Source organism: Phocoena phocoena, chromosome 4 (assembly GCF_963924675.1).
Source record: "Phocoena phocoena chromosome 4, mPhoPho1.1, whole genome shotgun sequence".
Classification (NCBI taxonomy): domain Eukaryota; kingdom Metazoa; phylum Chordata; class Mammalia; order Artiodactyla; family Phocoenidae; genus Phocoena; species Phocoena phocoena.
In genome coordinates this window covers 77,799,326-77,817,623 of record NC_089222.1, presented here as the reverse complement: position 1 = coordinate 77,817,623, position 18,298 = coordinate 77,799,326, and the positions used below count along the sequence as shown (strand labels likewise).

Sequence of the window (18,298 nt, the reverse complement as noted above, 5' to 3'; positions counted from 1 at the left end):
TCTGGGAAGACTTTTCAGACCCTGCGGAGGCTGGGGGTTCCTCATGCCTCTGGGCACCTGGCACCTGGCATGCACCCCTTCTTACATGCTTCCCACAGCACTGCCATTATTTCTGTGCATCTGTCTCTCTTTCCCCACTTTGGCCACTTTACTGTTCCAGAAGACTTTCATTTGCTGACCATGGGAACTTAATAAAAAGCCAACTGCCTCCTGAACATAAGGCAGGACGCTTGGATCCACTTCCTCCCACCCACTTTGGACCATCTGTGCACTGGCTGTCCCCAGGCCCTGACCTGCAGGGTTTGGCATCTTGGGTTCATTTCCCATGGAAGTCACTTGGAAACTAGGCTCTGGCTGGGCTGCTTGTGACCAACCAAGCTGGCAGGACATGGGATGCTGCCTCTGGGAATTTACTCCACCTTGCTCCAGCCCAGGCCCCAGGAACATGTCCCATCCAGGAAAGGGAATCATTTATGATCTCTTATGCTTGCTCCTTCAGGCAAGGGACAGAGCCTGATTCACCTTGGGATCTCAAATGCCTAGTACCATGCCTGGGACAGCACCCAGCATATAGTAGGTATTCCATAAATGTTTGTTAATGTTTATTAATGTTTATTAAAAATCGATGAATGGAATTTCTTTTCAATTTCCCCTAGTTCTTCCTGGCTCCTCCTTTTGGATGGTCACACCCTTTCTGCTCCCTGTGGAGCACCTCCTCTGTGGCAACCAGCTGCAATGGCCCCTGGGGGTCTAGAAAAAGGTGCAGCTAGAAGAAACTAGACCAGAGTGTCACACTAGCTCACCAAGGAGGTCTCCCCTTCCCCAACTGCCCTTTGTAGTGAAACACGATGCCAAATAGCCCAGGCCCTGACTAACTCCTTGTACCATTCTCTAATTAGGTTGTGTGTATCACTCATCATCTTTTCCTGGCTGTGCTGTGAGCCCTAGCGGCCAGAGACTCTGCTTGTCTTATAGCCCCTCCTCCCCCAGCTCACTTTTTTTTTTTTTTTTTGCGGTACGCGGGCCTCTCACTGTTGTGGCCTCTCCCGTTGCGGAGCACAGGCTCAGGACGCGCAGGCTCAGCGGCCATGGCTCACGGGCCCAGCCGCTCCGCGGCATGTGGGATCTTCCCGGACCGGGGCACAAACCCGTGTCCCCTGCATCGGCAGGTGGACTCTCAACCACTGCGCCACCAGGGAAGCCCCCAGCTCACTTTTGATACACAGCAAGTCCTCAAGGAACACTTGATCACTGGAGACCAGCAAGCCTCCCCTGGACACAGGAACTGAGGCCCTCCCCTCATTGACAAAGAGATGGCCTTCCTTTCTCTAGAATGTCCAGCCTCTGCTGAGATGATATGGCATCTGTTTCTCAATCTGGGATAAATGTTCTGGATCAAGGAGTCCCATCAAAGTGCCTCCCAAAGCACTTAGGGAATTATGCTGGGGGAGTCCTTCTTGGCAGCAGATAACAAATCAGTCGCAGCTCAGTGAAAACAATGAGCTACAATGGGATCACTCAGGCCAGGCTAAGAAAGGAACCAGGGCCACCCTTTCCCTCGAGGCCCAAACCCAGAGACCCTCCTGTGGATTTAGCAGCTGGACTTGGCATGACCAGCCGTTCCAGTCTGCCCAGTACTGTACTGGTTCTAGTGAAAGTCCTGCGTCCTGGGAGCCCTCAGTCTAGGCAAACAGGAGCACCTAGCTCCTGTCCTCACAACGCAGGAGCCCTGCGTGTGCCCCCGTGTTTCTGTGGCCATGCCCCCACTTCCAAATATCTTCCCAGCCATTACCCCCACTGCCAGTGTGAGTCCACAGCCAGTGAAAAGAACACAGGGCTCCTGTTTTCAACCCTGGGGGTTGAATTCTGAATCTCACTCCTTGTGCTGCCCTGGCCCCAGCCCCCAAATACCAGGGAAATTACAGGGAAGGGAAGCAAATGTACCTGAAGGAGGGAGACATTGGCAAGGCTGAGTCTGAAGAGGTAGTTCCTGTGAAAACAGAAACAGAGATGGTAAGTCAGGCTGGTTCTGCAGGTAGGTCTCCAGGAACAGCTTCCTGGCTCCTGCCTCATGGGGTGCCAGGACTGGGTGCCGACTGCAGACGGCTGACAGTGGGCCGACCCCAGGGAGAGCTTCACCTCCATTTGCTCATTTAATCTGCACTGCCACGCCGGGAGTAGAGAGAAAACTCCATTTTACAGAAGAGGAAACAGTTTGGGTAAATGGCCCTAATCATAGAGATAGTAAGTGCAGGATGTGGGATTGAAACCCAGACGCATCTGCTCCCAAAGCCCACGCTGTCTCTGTTCCCCGCCATCCCAGCAGGCCCAGGGCACAGCCTCCCACACCCCCTTCCCAACCATGGAACCTGTTTCTGTTCCACATAAAGCCTCATGGAGCTCTTGTGGGGACCCAGGCAGGTCATCTTCCTCCGTCCCTCAGCCACCTCCCCGGCCCAGCCTGTCTCCTCTTGCCCAAACTGCCCCTCTGCCACCTCGTGTTTCCTCTCCTCCACATCGCCACCTGCACGGGGCTGCCAGATTCATCCTCCTCAAACACTGCTTTCATCATATCAGCCTGCTGCTCGAAAACCTTAAATAAGGAAACTTATATCCACACAAAAACCTGCACACGGATGTTTATAACAGCTTTATTCATAATTGCCAGAACTTGGAAGCCACCAAAATGTCCTTCAGTAGTTGCGTGGGTAAACTGTGGTGCATCAAGACAATGGAATATTATTCAGTGTTAAAAAGAAATGAGCTATCGAGCCATGGAAAGACGTAGGGGAAGCTTAAGTACATACTACTAAGTGAAAAAAGCCAATTTGGAAAGGTTATATGCTGTATGATTTCATTATATGATATTCTGGGAAAAGGCAGAACTATGGAGACATTAAAACGATCAGCGGTTGCCAGGGGGTGGGGTGGCGGCGGGGATGAACAGGCAGAGCACAGGGGATTTTTAGGGCAGTCAAACTACTAGGAATGTTACTCTAATGATGAGTACGTGATATTATACATTTGTCCAGACCCACAGAATGTACACCACCAAGAGTGAACCTTAAGGTAAACTCTGGGCTTTGAGTGATGATGATGTCCCAGTGTAGGTTCATCAAATGCACCTGCGGTGGAGGCTACTGGTGGCGAGGGAAGCTGGGCCTGTGTGGGGCGGGGGTGTCTATGGGAACTCTCTGTACCTTCCTGTCAAGTTTGCTGCCAACCGAAAACTGCTCTAAAAAAATAAAGTCTTAATTAAAAAAACAAAAATCTGAAATAATAATAATGATGATGCCATCACTACTGTGACTATCGCCCACTTACTGAGCGCTCATGGTGTCAGGCGCTGCTGAGCCTGCTTTGCACGGACTCTGGAGCCACTAGGCACCATGCGTGGACTCGGAGGGTGGCAGGACCCCCTGGTCAGAGAGCCACATGAAAGTGATTGCTGGTTCAGAGTAGCCCCTGTGGCAGAGGCAGGGAGAATTCCAGCTCAGCCACTTGCTGGGGGCCTTCTGAGGGACTCAGTGTCCACATCTGCAAAATGGAGAAACTAATGCCTGCCATTCTTATTTCATAGGGCCGTGGAGACAGAGGAATGGTGTGACGCACGTTGAAAGGCTTTATTAATGTCAAACAGATGTAAAGTTTGGGTTTGTCCTAAGAATTTTCTTTCCTTCTTACATCTTCTGGCCATTCCTCTTGGTTCCTGAAGTTTTCAGGAATGATTGCTTTAGAAAGTTCTGGCCTACCTTAGCTGTGCTGAGAAATGAAGGGAAAGGTTGTAGAGTGGGCCAGAGAGAGAGGGAGAGGCCCTGATGAAAGAATCCAGGGGCCTGAAGGAGACACCTCTGGCTCTGGGTCCAGGACCCACTCGGCTGCTTTTCTGTCCTGGTGGGCCTCACTAGGGGACCTTGGCTACAGGCCTCTGAGGTCCCTCCCCAGGCCCCTCCTCTGCCCCCACCCTCCCAGCCTGGGGACGGATGGGCTCCAGCTTAAGGCTCTGCCCCAGCTGTCTGCTCAGGTAACACAGGCATCTGCTCACAGCTTTAAAAAATTAGAGGAAACATTGCAAAACTTTATTCATTTTTATCTCAACAAGAATCATTCATCACATCGAAGTCTACTTCTCTGGGAGATAAGAACAGAGAGAAATCTCTGAAGCCTGACCATCCTGAACCCCTTATGCAACAAGGCGGGGCATAAATGAATAAAATATTTCCCTAGCCGGAATTCCAGAGGCCCAGGGGGTCACAGAGAAGGGGGAACATGTCAGGGAGAAGAGAAGGAAGAAGGAAAGAAGCTCCAAGAGAAAGGGGGAGAAGGAAGAAGCTGAGGACCCACTTCATTTGCTGTAAGGGGTGCAAGGGACCCAGTCCAGGTTTTCCCCTGGTTCTCTGTGGGCACAGCCAGGCTCAAGGACCCAGGCAAAGGTATGGCTCCCCTCACCCCACGTGGGGGAAAAGTATCAGGAAGAGCAGTGTGAACGCAGGCCGGTGACTTAACCCTCCTGCGTTTCAGTTTCCTGGTCCATACAATGGGGATAATCACAGAACCTACTGCCTGGGGTTACTGTGAAGATTACACGACTTATTACGTGCCTGATTTACTACACGTTTTAGATGTCTTACTGCACATTGGACACATAAAATAGTGCCGGGCACATGGCAGGTGCAGAATGAATGGCAGCTTTCAAAATGCTTCCACAAGGTTCAGAGCAAAGGCACCAGGATTCTATTATTTATTTATTTAATTGTCTAGTTGATTTACAATGTTACAGTAGTTTCAGGTGTACAGCATAGTGATTCCACATTTTTATAGCTTATACTCCATTTAAACTTATTATAAAATATTGGCTTTATTTCCCTGTGCTGTACAGTTTACTCTCGTGGCCTATTTATTCTATAGATAATAGTTTCTCTTAATCCCCGACTCCTATCTCGCCCCCCTCCTTTCCTCCCCCCACTGGTAACCAGTAGTTTGTTCTCAATATCTGTGAGTCTGTTTCTGTTTTGCTATATTAATTCGTTTGTTTTATTTTTTAGATTCCACATATAAATGATAACATTCGGTGTTTGTCTTTCTCTGTCTTACTTATTTCAAAGGCATCAGGAGTCTAAAAACTACATATGTAAAGCTGGTGGACTCTGAATCAGGTGGAAGGATGGCATTAATGTCAGTTTCCTGACTGCAGTGTTGTATTATGGCTATGCAAGATGTTACCACTGTGTGGGGGGGAATGGGGTGAAGGATATAAGGATGTGATCTCTGTATTATTTCTTACAACTGCACGTAAATCTACCACTATCTCAACATAAAAAGTAAAACAATGATTCTCTTTGCTTGGAAAATAAGGTCCACGCTCTTGTATACTTGCATATGTAGAAATTACTTTTGAGAGGACATGCAAACTCACCACAGGGCACGCCTCCAGTGAGGGGTCCTGCTTGGTGTATAGTGGGCTGGCCCTGCTTTTCACTTTTGTACCTTCTGAATGTTATACCATAACACACATCACTGATGCAAAGTAATAAGTTAATTTCAAAATTAAAAAAATAAAATGCATTCAGCCCCAGCTTCTTAATAGCCCTGTGATGTTGGCAGCATCACATAACCCGGACTTTACGGATGAGGAAACTGAGGCTCAAAGGTCAAGATTACCCAGGACAAGAACGCAGCTCATCTGGTCCAGAGCTCCATCCTCGACTTGCCTCCTTTTCACGTGGCAAATGAAGGGGTGGGGCCACTCAGGAAAGCCCAGAAGTCAAGGATGGTCAGCTACACAGTGGAGCCTGGAGGCATCCAACCCAGTGACCATCCTCCCTCACCCCAGACCTGCTGAATCAGAACCTCTGGGGCGGAGAGCTTCTGAAAAACAGCAGTGCAGTTGGAGGTGGTAACGTGGGTTGGCAGAAAAAACTCTAGCCCTGAGGTTAGGGGACCTGGGTTCTCGTCCCCAGACTCTGTTGTCATCTTGTTTACGTGGTCTTGGGAAGGTCACCTTCCCCACTCCAGCCTCTGCTTCCTCATGTTGAAATTGAGGACAGTTGGATTAGGCCAGTGATTCTGAGACTCAGTGTGCATCAGGCTTACCTGGAGCACTTGTTAAAACACAGGTTGCTGGGCCCCACCTCCAGAGTTTCTGACTCATCCAGTCTGGGGTAGGGCCCAAGAATTTGACTTCTAACAAGTTTCCCAATGCTGCTGATGCTTCTGGTCCCACTGGAACAGACCATCTCTAAGCTCCCTTCCCTACCGGAGCTGAAGGTCTATGATTTTGAGGACTCTCTCCTCCTACTCTGCTCTGTAAAGTCTCTACAAGTCCCCCCTAGAGTGTATTACCCCTTGAATACCAGACCTGGGCAGTGGGGCTAACTGATATCAGGCAACAGGGAGGTGAGGTCCTTCATAAAAGAAGCACATGGCCCGTGTCCCATGTCCCAGGTGCAGGCAGCCAGCCCGCCAGCAGGGGGCTCCTGGGCACCTTCTCTGCATGGGGAGGACACCAGCTAGGTAGGTCCTGGCAGGATGGCAGGGACAGGGGCTGGGAGGTTGCCAGCAGGCATTCCTGCCCTTAATAACTACCAGACCCTGAGGAATGTGGCTTGCTGAGATCTGGAGGTCACTTCCTTCCCACCTCCCCCCACCACCCATCCACTGCTTCCTTTTCTGGGGGACTGACGTTCAGACACAGAGAGGGCCTGGTAGGGTGGAATAGGAGCCCAGGGTGAGGGTCTGCCCACAGAGGGTCATGCCAAATGATATTCCCTCCACTCAATCGCTTAGAATTGATCCCCCAGTCCTGGTCCCAACCCTCCTGTACCTCATTACCTGGCTCCCACGATGAGCTGGTTTCTGGAAGGATCCAGAGCGAGCTGGGAGAAATCTTGGGCTCCAGGGTAGGTGAAGTTAGAGACCCATGGCTTCAGATCTGGGGGAGGGAGAAGCAGCCATTTGGTTACTGTTGGCCCAGGGGCTCCCAGCTGCACCAGCATCGGACCCAAGAACGGAAGGGCTGCAGTGAGGCAGGGGCACCCTGGAGACCTGGGTTCTGCCTGCCCACCTCTGTGAGCAGCCTGCTGGGGGACTGGGAGTGGGGGTGGTGTCACTGCTCCTGCTTTGTTCCCTAGCTCAGAGAAGGGCTCCACCCACCCCCTAGCTGCACAAAGGGACACCTGTAATCATCCTTGACCCCCCGAGACCCTCACCAGCCACACCAAACATACTGGCAAATCCTGTTCGTTCTCTGAAATCCATCCATCTCGCCCTCTGCACCCTATCCCCCAGCCAAGCCACCATCATCTCTTGCCTGGACTGGTGCCAACAGCATCCTAACTGGCATGGCTTGCACTCTTGCCCCTCCAGCCCATTTCCCACAAGGCAACAAAGTGATCTCTCTAAAATGCAAATCTGGTTATGTCATTCTCTAGCTTAGAACTCTTTAATAGCTCCCAGTTTCCTCCAGGAAAAGTCCCAACTCCTTTGGGTTCTGGCCCCACTGTCCTCCCAAGTAGAATGAATGCCTGGCACATTAGTGATCTAGTGATCCACTGAAAGAATGAAGCTTCTGCTTATACATTCCCCCTTAAACCCTCCTTTCCAGCCACACTCAACCAGAACACAGTGCACATCTCCAGATCTATCCCTCAAGAGCCTGCAAACCTTTGCAATTCTATTGTTCCTCAGTGGAACAGTTCCTGTTTGTCCCCACCCCACCTCCTCCAAGAAGCCTTCCCTGACTCCCCCACGCAAGGTGACGGGCTCCCATAGACCTCTTCTTGACTGCCATCAAAGCTCCTATCTCACTGGGTGTCTAATCTGGTAGTTTGCCCTGGGGGACAAGGACAATCTTGCTTCTGGGAGCTCTAGCCTCCTCCCAGCAGCTGGAAGTATTTGAATGAATGTATGAATAATCGTCAACTCCCTTTTGTACAAGAAGCCTCAGGTTTTCAGACAAGACTCCACAGAGGTGGAAGGAATGGAGGGTGGGTGGGCAGTGCCCATCTCTGTCTCCAAGAAGAATCTTCCCAGCCAAGGCCAAAGTCTTTCATGGGGACCAGGTGGGCAGAGGAGACCTCCAAGCCCTCTGGATGGATGGGGCAGTGGTCTGGAGAGGGTACACCTGGGGAACAGTGCCCAGCTGACTTTCCCTCCAAATGGAGAACCACTTCCCCCATCTTGGCTCACAGCCCCTTAATAGCTCTCCTTCAGCCCCTTCTTCATGGATGTGAGGGAACTGACCAGTAAAGAGAGAAAGCTGTGGGGCAGAGGAACTTTCACGCTTTCACGCCGATAGGGTAAAGATGAGGGGAATGTGAGGAGGCCCTGAGATTTCTTCCTCACAGTGTATTAGTAGCTGGCTCCCAGAAGGCCCAGAGTAGTGTGTGTGTGTGTGTGTGTGTGTGTGTGTGTGCACGCACGTGCGTGTGTGTGTGTGTGTGTCATCCAAGGGAAATAAATCAGTGCTCATTATCCCTCCACTACAGAGTAAAAGCAACGCTTCATTTCTGCATGGCAGGCAAACACTTAATCGCTCCCTGGAGAACTGAAGGTTTTGCGAGTTGGATGTTTTTCAGAAAACTGTGATATGGATGATTAAAAAAAAGAAGAAAGAAAAACTACAGCAAAATGAAGCAAATCCTTCATGTCTGCCTCTGCCCTCAGCAGGTGACTATAGGTTGGCAAGAATCATCACGAAGTTGCAATGGCATTTGGGTGATCACAGTATAAGGAATGGATGTGGAGTCGGGTAGGCCGGGTTTTTAGCTGACCTCAGGGCTGTTCTCAGAAATCCTGATAGGATATCATGGTACCTTAGAGACTAAGCCAAGGGTCCTCCTTCTCCAGGAAGCCTTCCTGGATTATAACCTCTCCATCCTGATCTTATTTTGTTCCATATTCTCTCCACCCTTCGCGTTCCATTCATACTGCACGTTTTTGTCACTCTGAATGTGCTCATCTGTTTTCCGGGTGGGGTGTGTGTGTGTGTGTGTGTGAGAGAGAGAGAGAGAGAGGGGTTGCCATCCCCAGCATACTGGGTGCTCTCCAATAGTAGCAACTGGCTTGCACTTTAATCCCCTTCTTCCATTCTGACAGGGGTATTCCAGATGTGGGCAGCTGAACAGGGGAAGACGTGGCATGACTGGTCTGCGGCAAACCAGGAGAAACTCCATCTGGAGATGGCTCAGCTCAGCCTTCATTCCAACCCTTTCTTGGGGAGAAGGGAGAGGAAGAGGAAACAGGGCAGGAGCCAGGAAGACAGTGGGAGGTGGGGGTGGAGGAGGGGGGGCGGTCCCTTCCAGTTTCTGTCCCTCTTCCTTACCCCGAAGTGACTGACAAGGGCAAGGGGGAAGGGGCAAGGGGGGAGATGCAGCGGGCACAGCGAGGTGATCCTGGGGGAGCTGTCTTTGGAAGGGAGCCAGCTTCCTCTTATTACACAGGCAAACAGGACCAGAGGGAAGGCTGTTGTTAAAACACCGAGCACGTTCTGAGCTCCATGTGCAGTGAACGCTTTGGACAGTGACTTTAAGAGAAAAATGACATTCTCCATGACGTGCCTGTGATTTTAATTATAGTCAATTCAATTACCCACTTTGTGGATTAACCACTGCCAGTGTTAACTCCATACTGGCTTCTCCCTGCCACCTCGAAAGACCAAGCTGTGTCAAAAGGAATAACGTGCAGGCGGGAGAGAAACACAGGTGGATCCCCTTAAAAGAAACCCATAGGAGAAAATTTAACCTTACAAAACAGAAAAACGTCTGTCAGATTCTGCAACTGGCAGCTCCTCTGGGGTATTTAGGGGTTATTCACAGATCAGCCAGGTGTCAGGGGAGAGGGAAACTCACAGCTACAGGGTCAGAAGCCTACTCAACTGTCAGAAGTAAAATGTAACATCTGGAAGCTGGGGGTTGGTGCGGGCTTGGATTATGGCAGCTTCTCTGGAACACGGCATCACCCAGAACATAGTCACCCAACATGAATGGAGTCCCTAGTCTGTGCCCAGCAGAACTAAAGGATGTGGGGAGACAAGAGGACCAGCCCTCATCCAGGACTAACTGCACTGGGAGACCAAAGGGAGCGACATTTAAGGAACAACAGGGACATGAGTACTCAAAGGAAACTTCTTCACCTCTGAGGCCCCGCAGCGTCCAGCTCCGTGCCTGGAGTCAGGTATTGGGTCAGGGGCCCAAGAAAAATTTGGCCAATAGACAGGAAAACCCAAAGCCAGCAGAAAGAGGGAACGGGTGAATTTTGGGGAGGCCAGGAGGCCTGAGGAGGAAAAACAGAGATGACGCCTGTCTCCAGGGCTGTCAGTCTAGGACGGACCATCTCTGCTCACCTGGGGCTCTGGGGATTTCTTAGTTACTCTGTGTCAACTGCCTATGTCACTCTGGGCCTCATTCCTTCCTTCTGAAAGGGGGCGGGGTGGGAAGTCAGGTTCATTCAAGTAATTTACAGCTGAAGATCAGAATGGTGTCAAGGAAGCCAGGCTTTCAAGGAACACATCCTCCACCTCTCCACCCTCCTCCCATCACCAGCCAGTTTGTTCCAGTACAGATCAGCCTGGCTGGGTGACAGGGATTTCCCTGCTCTCCTTCCATTGTCCATGGCCCCAGGATCAGCCAGGCCAACCGTGTCCCAGCAAAGCCCCTGAGAAGAAAGGGCTCATTAGGAGCTGCCACAGGCAGCCCCCGCATGGGGACACGCTCAGGATTCTGCTCCTTGGTCCCTCCCTGCAGTGACAGCCTCCAAGAGCCATCAGAAGTCAGAGGGTGTGCGTGCATTTTGTAGGTTTAAGGACATTACTAATTTGCTCTAATCCACTTAAGCCTTCGAAGCCTCAGATCCCAGCTCAAACAAGACAGCACGGAGAAGACAGCTGGAAACCCTCCTCCCCGAGACAGGAGCCAGCCCACAGCTGGGAATCCCACACATCTGAAACGCCTCCAGCCTCCCCACCTCGCTGCCCCAACTCCTATCCATACTGCCTTCCCCACCCGCCGAATCCCATGCCCGCCTCGGTCTTATGGATTCATTTCTCCACTCTGGTTTCCATCTTGCCTCTCTCAGCTGGCTGTGTGGAATCACAGAGGATGGGCTGCCACGCATCTGACGGTGGACGCACCTGGTCCCTTTGCGGCCGGGAATGGGCAGAGCCCGGGATGGAGTCAGGAGGCAGACGTGGAGATCTGGCTCTGACAAGTCGCTCCAACCGTCTACACCTCAGCCCTCCCCATTTGTAAACAGAGGTGACAGCCCTTGCCCTGCCTCGCTGCCAGTGTTATTGTGAAGAGGAAATAGGATGGGTGTTTATCACTTAAGAACGTGGGGACCCCTGAGACCACATCTGCAGATCCCAGTGTGAGCTCCATCATGGAGGTGATGGATCCTGAAGTGTCGATGTGGTCCTAACACCCCCAGTGACCACCAAACTGGCTAATAAGTTGAGGGAGAACATGCAGGATGCTCCAGGATTTGTGTTTTGTTATGATTTTAGATTATCATCAAATGTATATACTAATTTTAGAAACTTATTGAGAACTTATGGACCCCTCAGAATATGTCCAGTGATTCACAAACTCCAGTCTGGGAAAGACTATGATAAGACACTCTCATGCCCTCCCTTGACAGAAGGAGTTATTTGTCATCAAGGCCCCTTTCCCTGGGGGCTCCCAAGGCGCCAAAAACAGGCATCCCTGCAGCCATCTTACAGCACAGGGAACCCATCCAGAGATCTCTAGGCACTTCCTAATGAGTGAGTCAGCTTCATTCTTTCCCAGGGTAGCCAAGAAATAGAGCTTGTGCTTCCAGAAGAGCTGGAAGCACAAGATGACCAACCAACCCTTGGCTACAGCACCCCGGGCACCTATAACCTCATTCTCCAGCAAAGGAATTCCAGAGAAAGACCACCTCCTCCCCCAGGGAAAAATGGATGAAGGGCCTGAACAAATTGTCTGGAGACTAAAATCAGATCCCTCGAGCCCATGGCTGCCCATCCTTCTTACATCTATCCCCAGAGGAAGAGTCTCCCGTACCCTACAAGAAATGACTTCCAACAGCCAAAGAGACACTAAGTCCTTCAGGACACAGTCATTGCAAAAAAGGACCGAGAGGGAAGTGGCTCTCACCTGCAAAGGCCACGATGGGGTGTTCCCTCAGGGAGCACAGCTGCTGCTCACTGCTGGGTTCACTGGCGACATCCTGGGAGCTGGTGAGGTGCACCACCAGCAGTGTGAGGCTGGGCGGCAGCAGGGTGATAGCCAGGGGTCCCGGGAACACCATGGTGGGCCCCTCTGTACTCTCAGCTCCTGGAGGCAGGCTGGGGAGAGACCTGAAATGCAAACACTCACTCTCACCACACGCTCCCTCAGCAGCGCCCACCTCTCCCGATCTCCTCCGTGCCTGTCGGTAGCCCCACGGGATCTGTTTGTTTGTCTGTTTAAATAAATTTAATTTTTTTTACAATACTTAAGAGTTTGCTCTGCTCTAGTAATGTAAAGTTATAGATCATACCTTGAAAGCTAATTTCCCTTGTAATGGTATTCTGGACAAAACTGACAAATTATAGAGATTTTTCTATTATGATCCCAAATGGCTTAAAATTTATTTTAATGATAAAGGTGGTATCTTAGGGATTTTAATAAATGGAGTTAGGACAAGTGGGTAGTCATTTGTAAAAAGATAAATTTAGATCCATAACTCACACCAACTAGGAAAAATTCCACTGGATGAAAGGTTTAAATGTTAAGGATAAAACCAGAAAAATACTAGAAGAAAATGTGGGTAGAATTCTTCATAACCTTGGAGTGGAGAACCACGACTCCAAATCCAGAAGGTATTAAAGAAAAGATTGACAAATTTAACTACATAAAACCCACAAACTTCTGCATGCTCCCTCTCTCCCCAAAGCAAACATCAAGCAAAATCAAATGGCAAATGACAAGAAAGGGAAAAAGATTTGCAGTTCATGTCAGAGACAAGGGGCTAATATTCCTAATATACAAAGAATTCCTGAGAATTAAGAGGAGAAAGACCAACAGTCCAGTAGAAAAATGGCAAAGAATATAAATACAAACAGGACTTAAAAATATGAACGACGCTATTCTCACTCATAATAAGAGCAACACAAATGAAAACTTGGACTGAGATATCGTTGTTCACCTGTCATTTAGCACATATCCAAGTGAGATGACAGCTCTTGGTGACGCAGTGGAAAAAGGGGCGCTCTCATGTACTGCTGGTGGGTGGGCAAAATTGTACAACCCGATGGAGAGGGATTTGGCAACATCTGGCAAAACAACAGAGGCATTTACCCTTTGACCTAATAATTCCTGGGAGTAAAGTGGTCGCCCGATCCACAAGCTGTGACCAGTCTGAGATAAGATAAAATGAATTTGGAGAGTGGTTTTTAAAACCTTTATAGTAATTTGACAGAGCACATTTTTTTTTTTTTTTGCGGTACGCGGGCCTTTCACTGTTGTGGCCTCTCCCGTTGCGGAGCACAGGCTCCGGATGCGCAAGGCTCAGCGGCCATGGCTCACGGGCCCAGCCGCTCCGTGGCATGTGGGATCTTCCCAGACCCAGGCACGAACCCGTGTCCCCTGCATCAGCAGGCGGACTCTCAACCACTGTGCCACCAGGGAAACCCGACAGAGCAATTTTTATGTCTATTGGATGTAATAACAAAATATGTGGACTTGTATTTTGCCTAGATTTTTTTTTTCAATTCACTCCTCAAGGAATTTGCTTTTATTGAATTTTACGTAAGTATCCATCTGCGACAGATTGTAAATTGAAAGGTAAAACCTGCTCCTTCACCACAGTTAGTTAAGAAACAAAAATAGACTATAAGCGCACCTGCACACAGGCAAAGTGACTTATGCACAAGATTATTCCTTGTGGTATTTTTTGAAATAACAAAAGACAGGAAACAACCAAATATCCAGCAACTGGAGACTCCCTAAATAAGCCACGCTATGTCTTTGGAAGGGAATATGATGCAGCTCCAGAAAAGAATGGGGGTTTGCTCCAGATTTTGCTATGGAGGAATCTCCAGGTATATTAAATGAAAAAAGAAAGGTGCAGAACAGTGTAATAGCACCTTTTGGGTAAAAAAAGAGGGTAGAGGACTTCCCTGGTGATGCAGTGGTTAAGAATCCGCCTGCCAATGCAGGGGACATGGGTTCAAGCCCTGGTCCGGGAAGATCCCACATGCCGCAGAGCAACTAAGTCTGTAGGCCACGACTACTGAGCCTGTGCTCTAGAGCCCATGAGCCACAACTGCTGAGCCCGTGTGCCCAGAGCCCGTGCTCCGCAATAAGAGAAGCCCCCGCTCGCCGCAACTAGAGAAAAACCCGTTCACAGCAACGAAGACCCAACGCAGCCAAAAATAAAAATAAATAATAGATAAATTTCTTTAAAAAGAGGGTAGAAATAAGAATATATATTTATATTTGCTGTATTAGCATTACGATACAATGGAAAAATAAACCAAAACTAATTCTTTAAAAAATGGTTACTTAAAAGTAGCAAAATGGTGATCCAGTCTTCTCAATATATACCTTTTTATTTTATTTTCATTTTTGAATATTAAATATGTTTAATACCTATTCAATAAAAATTTTAAAAACCTTTTAAAAATTAGTGTTGGTTCCCTGAAACTTGTAATATGGAGCTGCCCAGCGGTTCCTCTGGAGCCTGACCAGACCCTCTGAATCAGTTCCCACCTCTTTCCTTCCCCGGGCCATCCAATGTGTCACCAAGCCCTGTTGATCCCACATCCCTCACATGTCCTTAACCCACTCAGTGACCTCTCTGATGTCACTTTCATTATTTGTGAAGTGAAAGGTTGAACTAGATCAGGGATTCCCCGTTGGGATAGGAGCAAATCAGAATCACTTCCACTGGGGGCGGAGTCCTGGGGCCAGCAGGTAAGTGATCCCAAAGGCGATTGTGATGAGCCTCCCCAAGCCCTAGAGGCCCCTGGGTTTCCTTCATGCTCTTTTTGCTCCTAACCCCTCCTCTCTCTTCCCTCCCTACTGCCACTACTTACTCAAGGTCTGGAAAGCTACAGCAGGATGATTTTCTTCTTAAGTTTCCTCACTTGTGTGTGCAATGGTATTAAAACCTATCACTGCATTGCTGCAAGGCTTCCAGAAGTACCCCAGTGACTACACCGTCCATGCACCCTTACCCTACCCCATCCTGCACCCGACGGGTCATTAGTCCCCGGAGCACCTCTTTCATTCCTTCATTCTCAGGCTCAATTCTGTCCCTCCCCAGGAGAGCCTGGCCATCTCTCTGAGCAGAGATCCTCTGGGAGGGAGGTTTGGCTCAAACTTATTCCCTGAAGCGATGTTTCACACACTTGTTCACTAGAACTTATTCCTCAGCGCTAAGCTGGGTCCTTCCTGCTGCAAAGGGCTTGGCACTGCTGTCCTATCCTGGGTGCCCATCATCTCCTTTCCTTGACTCTGATTCCTGGCCTTGGGGGAGTGTGGAATCAACAGGCAAGGCCAACCCTCTGGAGCCAGTCAACCTGAGTTTAAATCCCAGCCTTCTCCTTACCAGTTGTGCGACTCTAGGAAAAAATACTTAACCTCTCCCTGCCTTAGTTTCCCCGAATTGGGAGTGAGCATAACAATATCAACTCCCTCAGCAGTTGTAAAAGTTAAGGGAGTTACAGGTGGCTATATCTGCGGGTTCTGCCTCTAACCAACCGTGGATCAAAAATATTTGGGGGAAAAAAATTCCAGAAAGTTCCAAAAAGCAAAACTTGAACTTGCCATGCTCCCAGCAACTATTTACATAGCATTTGCATTGCATTAGGTATTATAAGTAATCTAGAGATGATTTAAAGTATATGAGAGGATGTGCATAGGTTATATGCAAATACTACACCATTTTATATAAGGTAGTTGAGCATCGGAGGGTTTTGGTATGGGGGTGCTGTTTCTGGAACCAATCCCCCATGGATACTGGAGTGTATTACCTTTTTTTGTTTTTTTTAAACATCTTTATTGGAGTATAATTGCTTTACAATGGTGTGTTAGTTTCTGCTGTACAACAAAGTGAATCAGCTATACATATACATACACCCCCATATCTCCTCCCTCTTGCGTCTCCCTCCCTACCTTTTAAAGGCCTAGAACAGTGCCCGGCAGAGACTGAGCATCAATTAGAGCTATTCTGGTGCCCTGAAGGAAGAGGAGCGGGGAGGACTGGGGAAATCCCCTTGCGCCCTTGCGGTGGATGCCTTTTATTCTTTCCTCCACTCTCCCTCCCCCTCCCTGTTCTGTGTCTGGACTGCATCGGGGCCCCCTTCCCTCTGGTCAATAGGGGGAACTGGCATAAGATGGGGAGGGGGAGGGAGGGAGGGAGGGAGGAAGGAGGCAGCAGAGTGGGCCGCTGCGTCCCTCCACAGAAGGTCAGAGCTCATTCCTGCAGCTTCTCGGCCTCCAGGTTTCCACAATCGCTCCCCACTTCCTCCCTTCAGGCCTGGGGGTGTACTGCCCCCTGGTTATCAGCCCCAGGGTATTGCACAGTGAGCCTTCCCATATGGTTCCCCAAACCCTTCCCACACCTCTGTCAACAGTTCCTTTATTAAACTGGCCTCACATTTCCCAGTTTGCGTGTGCCATCTGTTTCCTATGGGGACCCTGACTGATATTAACACCTAATTGTCAATGTTCAATGCATATGCAAGCATACTCTTTTTAGACCTTAGCTGGGGCTTTTCTTCCTTTGGCCTCTCAGGACATGGAAGGTGGTAAGGCAGCTGCCCTCCCCCCATTATTCCCAACCCTCCCCCTGCCCTACACTTCTTTCCCAGGCCTCCCTGCCACTCCCAGAGTCCTCAGGTCTGGCCCTCTGCGTGGCCAGGTTCTGAGTGCCCCCAGCCTGAATTAGGAGCACATCCTAGGCCCCTTCCTCTCCCCCAGACCCCAGGCCTAAAAATACCTAATTTCCGCAGCAGAAGTTCTGCTCACATTACGGTTTTCATGTAAATATGTCCTCCAAGTCCCTCCTGAATCAATAATTGCTAGATTAATATCACTCTGTCCACCTGGCCCCAGCACAGCACATCTGCTGCTTGAGGAGAAGGGAAGGGTACACGGCATAGGAATGAGGGTGGGAAGGACTGAGGGCAGAACCTGGATTCCCATCTCCTCTGCTCAGGCGAGGGAGGAGAAAAGAGGGAGAGAGAGCCCGAGCAGTCGATGGACGTGTAAGCGGCTCGCAGACCACAGTCACCCAGAGACAGGCAGACTCTGATTAGGGAGCAGACAGGAAGAGTCTTTGTTCCGGTGAGGGTTCTGATCCTGAGGCTGCGGGGTGGCGGAGGTGTTGACTTCACAATGCCACAGGGGCCGTGCCCAGCCTATTTGACAACCACCTTCAAGGACCTCCTCTGCCCTTGGCAAAGAAGCCGGGAGATCCTAAGAGGGGTACAGAGGAGGGACAGAAGGAACCGGGTGGCAAGGGGTGGGGCCGGAGCATGGGGTGCAGATGGCCAGGGCTCCGTGAACCAGGGCCTGGAGACGCCAGCAGAGCAGGGGCTGCCATAGTGAAAAAAGGAGGCAGTTAAGCTCCACATCACTGAGAGGGTTACAGGGTCTGACTTCTTGAACCCTTTCTAGATCCTTGGGGTGGGGCCTGACTTCCCAACTCCCAAGAATTCCCCATCTTTGGAAATGATCTACGCCCCCATCCACACGTTAAAGGGGTGGACCCTCAGCAGCCTTACACACCTTATCCCCGCCCCCCCCACCATAGCTGCCTGCACCCAGGGAAGTCACGTGGTCAAAACAGACCAATCAGATGCTCTCCCTGGCCATTTGGGTGTATGCTTCCCACCCCCAACCCCAGGGTCAAGTCAGTCTTTTCAGAGGAACCTGGAACACTAATGGCCCCATGGGGGCGCTGTCTTCCACCTGTCCTGTGGGCTGAGGAGAGGAGCAGAAGTCAGAGACCAGTGGCAGGAGAGAGCAGTCTCCCTGGGACGCTGCCAGCCTTCTAGTTCCCAGTTCTAGCCCTTTCCTGAGGTCTGACTACGTTCTACTTCCGTGAGCCACCAGCTCCCAGATCCTTGTAATCAAAGTCCCTGTTTTTGCCTAAGCTTGTTGGAGTTGTGTCAGACCAGGAGTCGCCTACACACTATTGCCTCTTGGGTGTCCATTCTTGCCCTCCTTCTTCCTAAAGGCACCTGTGCATCACTGGGGGTGAGGTGGGGGCAGCTTGCCCTGCTCAGGGCCTGTCCTGGCCTTCAGACCAGTGGCCAGTGAGACGCGCAAGG

General features: G+C 50.1%; 1 protein-coding gene across 3 annotated transcripts in view; it reads right to left on the bottom strand.

Moving 5' to 3' along the window:
• SEMA5B (semaphorin 5B) overlaps nucleotides 1–12,324 on the bottom strand; it is a 49,405-nt gene extending 37,081 nt beyond the window's left edge. For 2 of the 3 annotated variants that reach the window (XM_065876064.1, XM_065876065.1), the window contains exons 1-3: nucleotides 12,132–12,285; nucleotides 6,832–6,931; nucleotides 1,945–1,990 (exon numbers count right to left, since the gene is read on the bottom strand). In XM_065876064.1, the coding sequence (XP_065732136.1) occupies nucleotides 1,945–1,990; nucleotides 6,832–6,931; nucleotides 12,132–12,285 (300 nt within the window). Of the gene's footprint in view, nucleotides 1–1,944; nucleotides 1,991–6,831; nucleotides 6,932–12,131 lie in introns of all 3 variants that reach the window. The other variant, XM_065876066.1, reaches the window with a different exon arrangement.
• Between the last annotated feature and the right edge of the window lie 5,974 nt (nucleotides 12,325–18,298).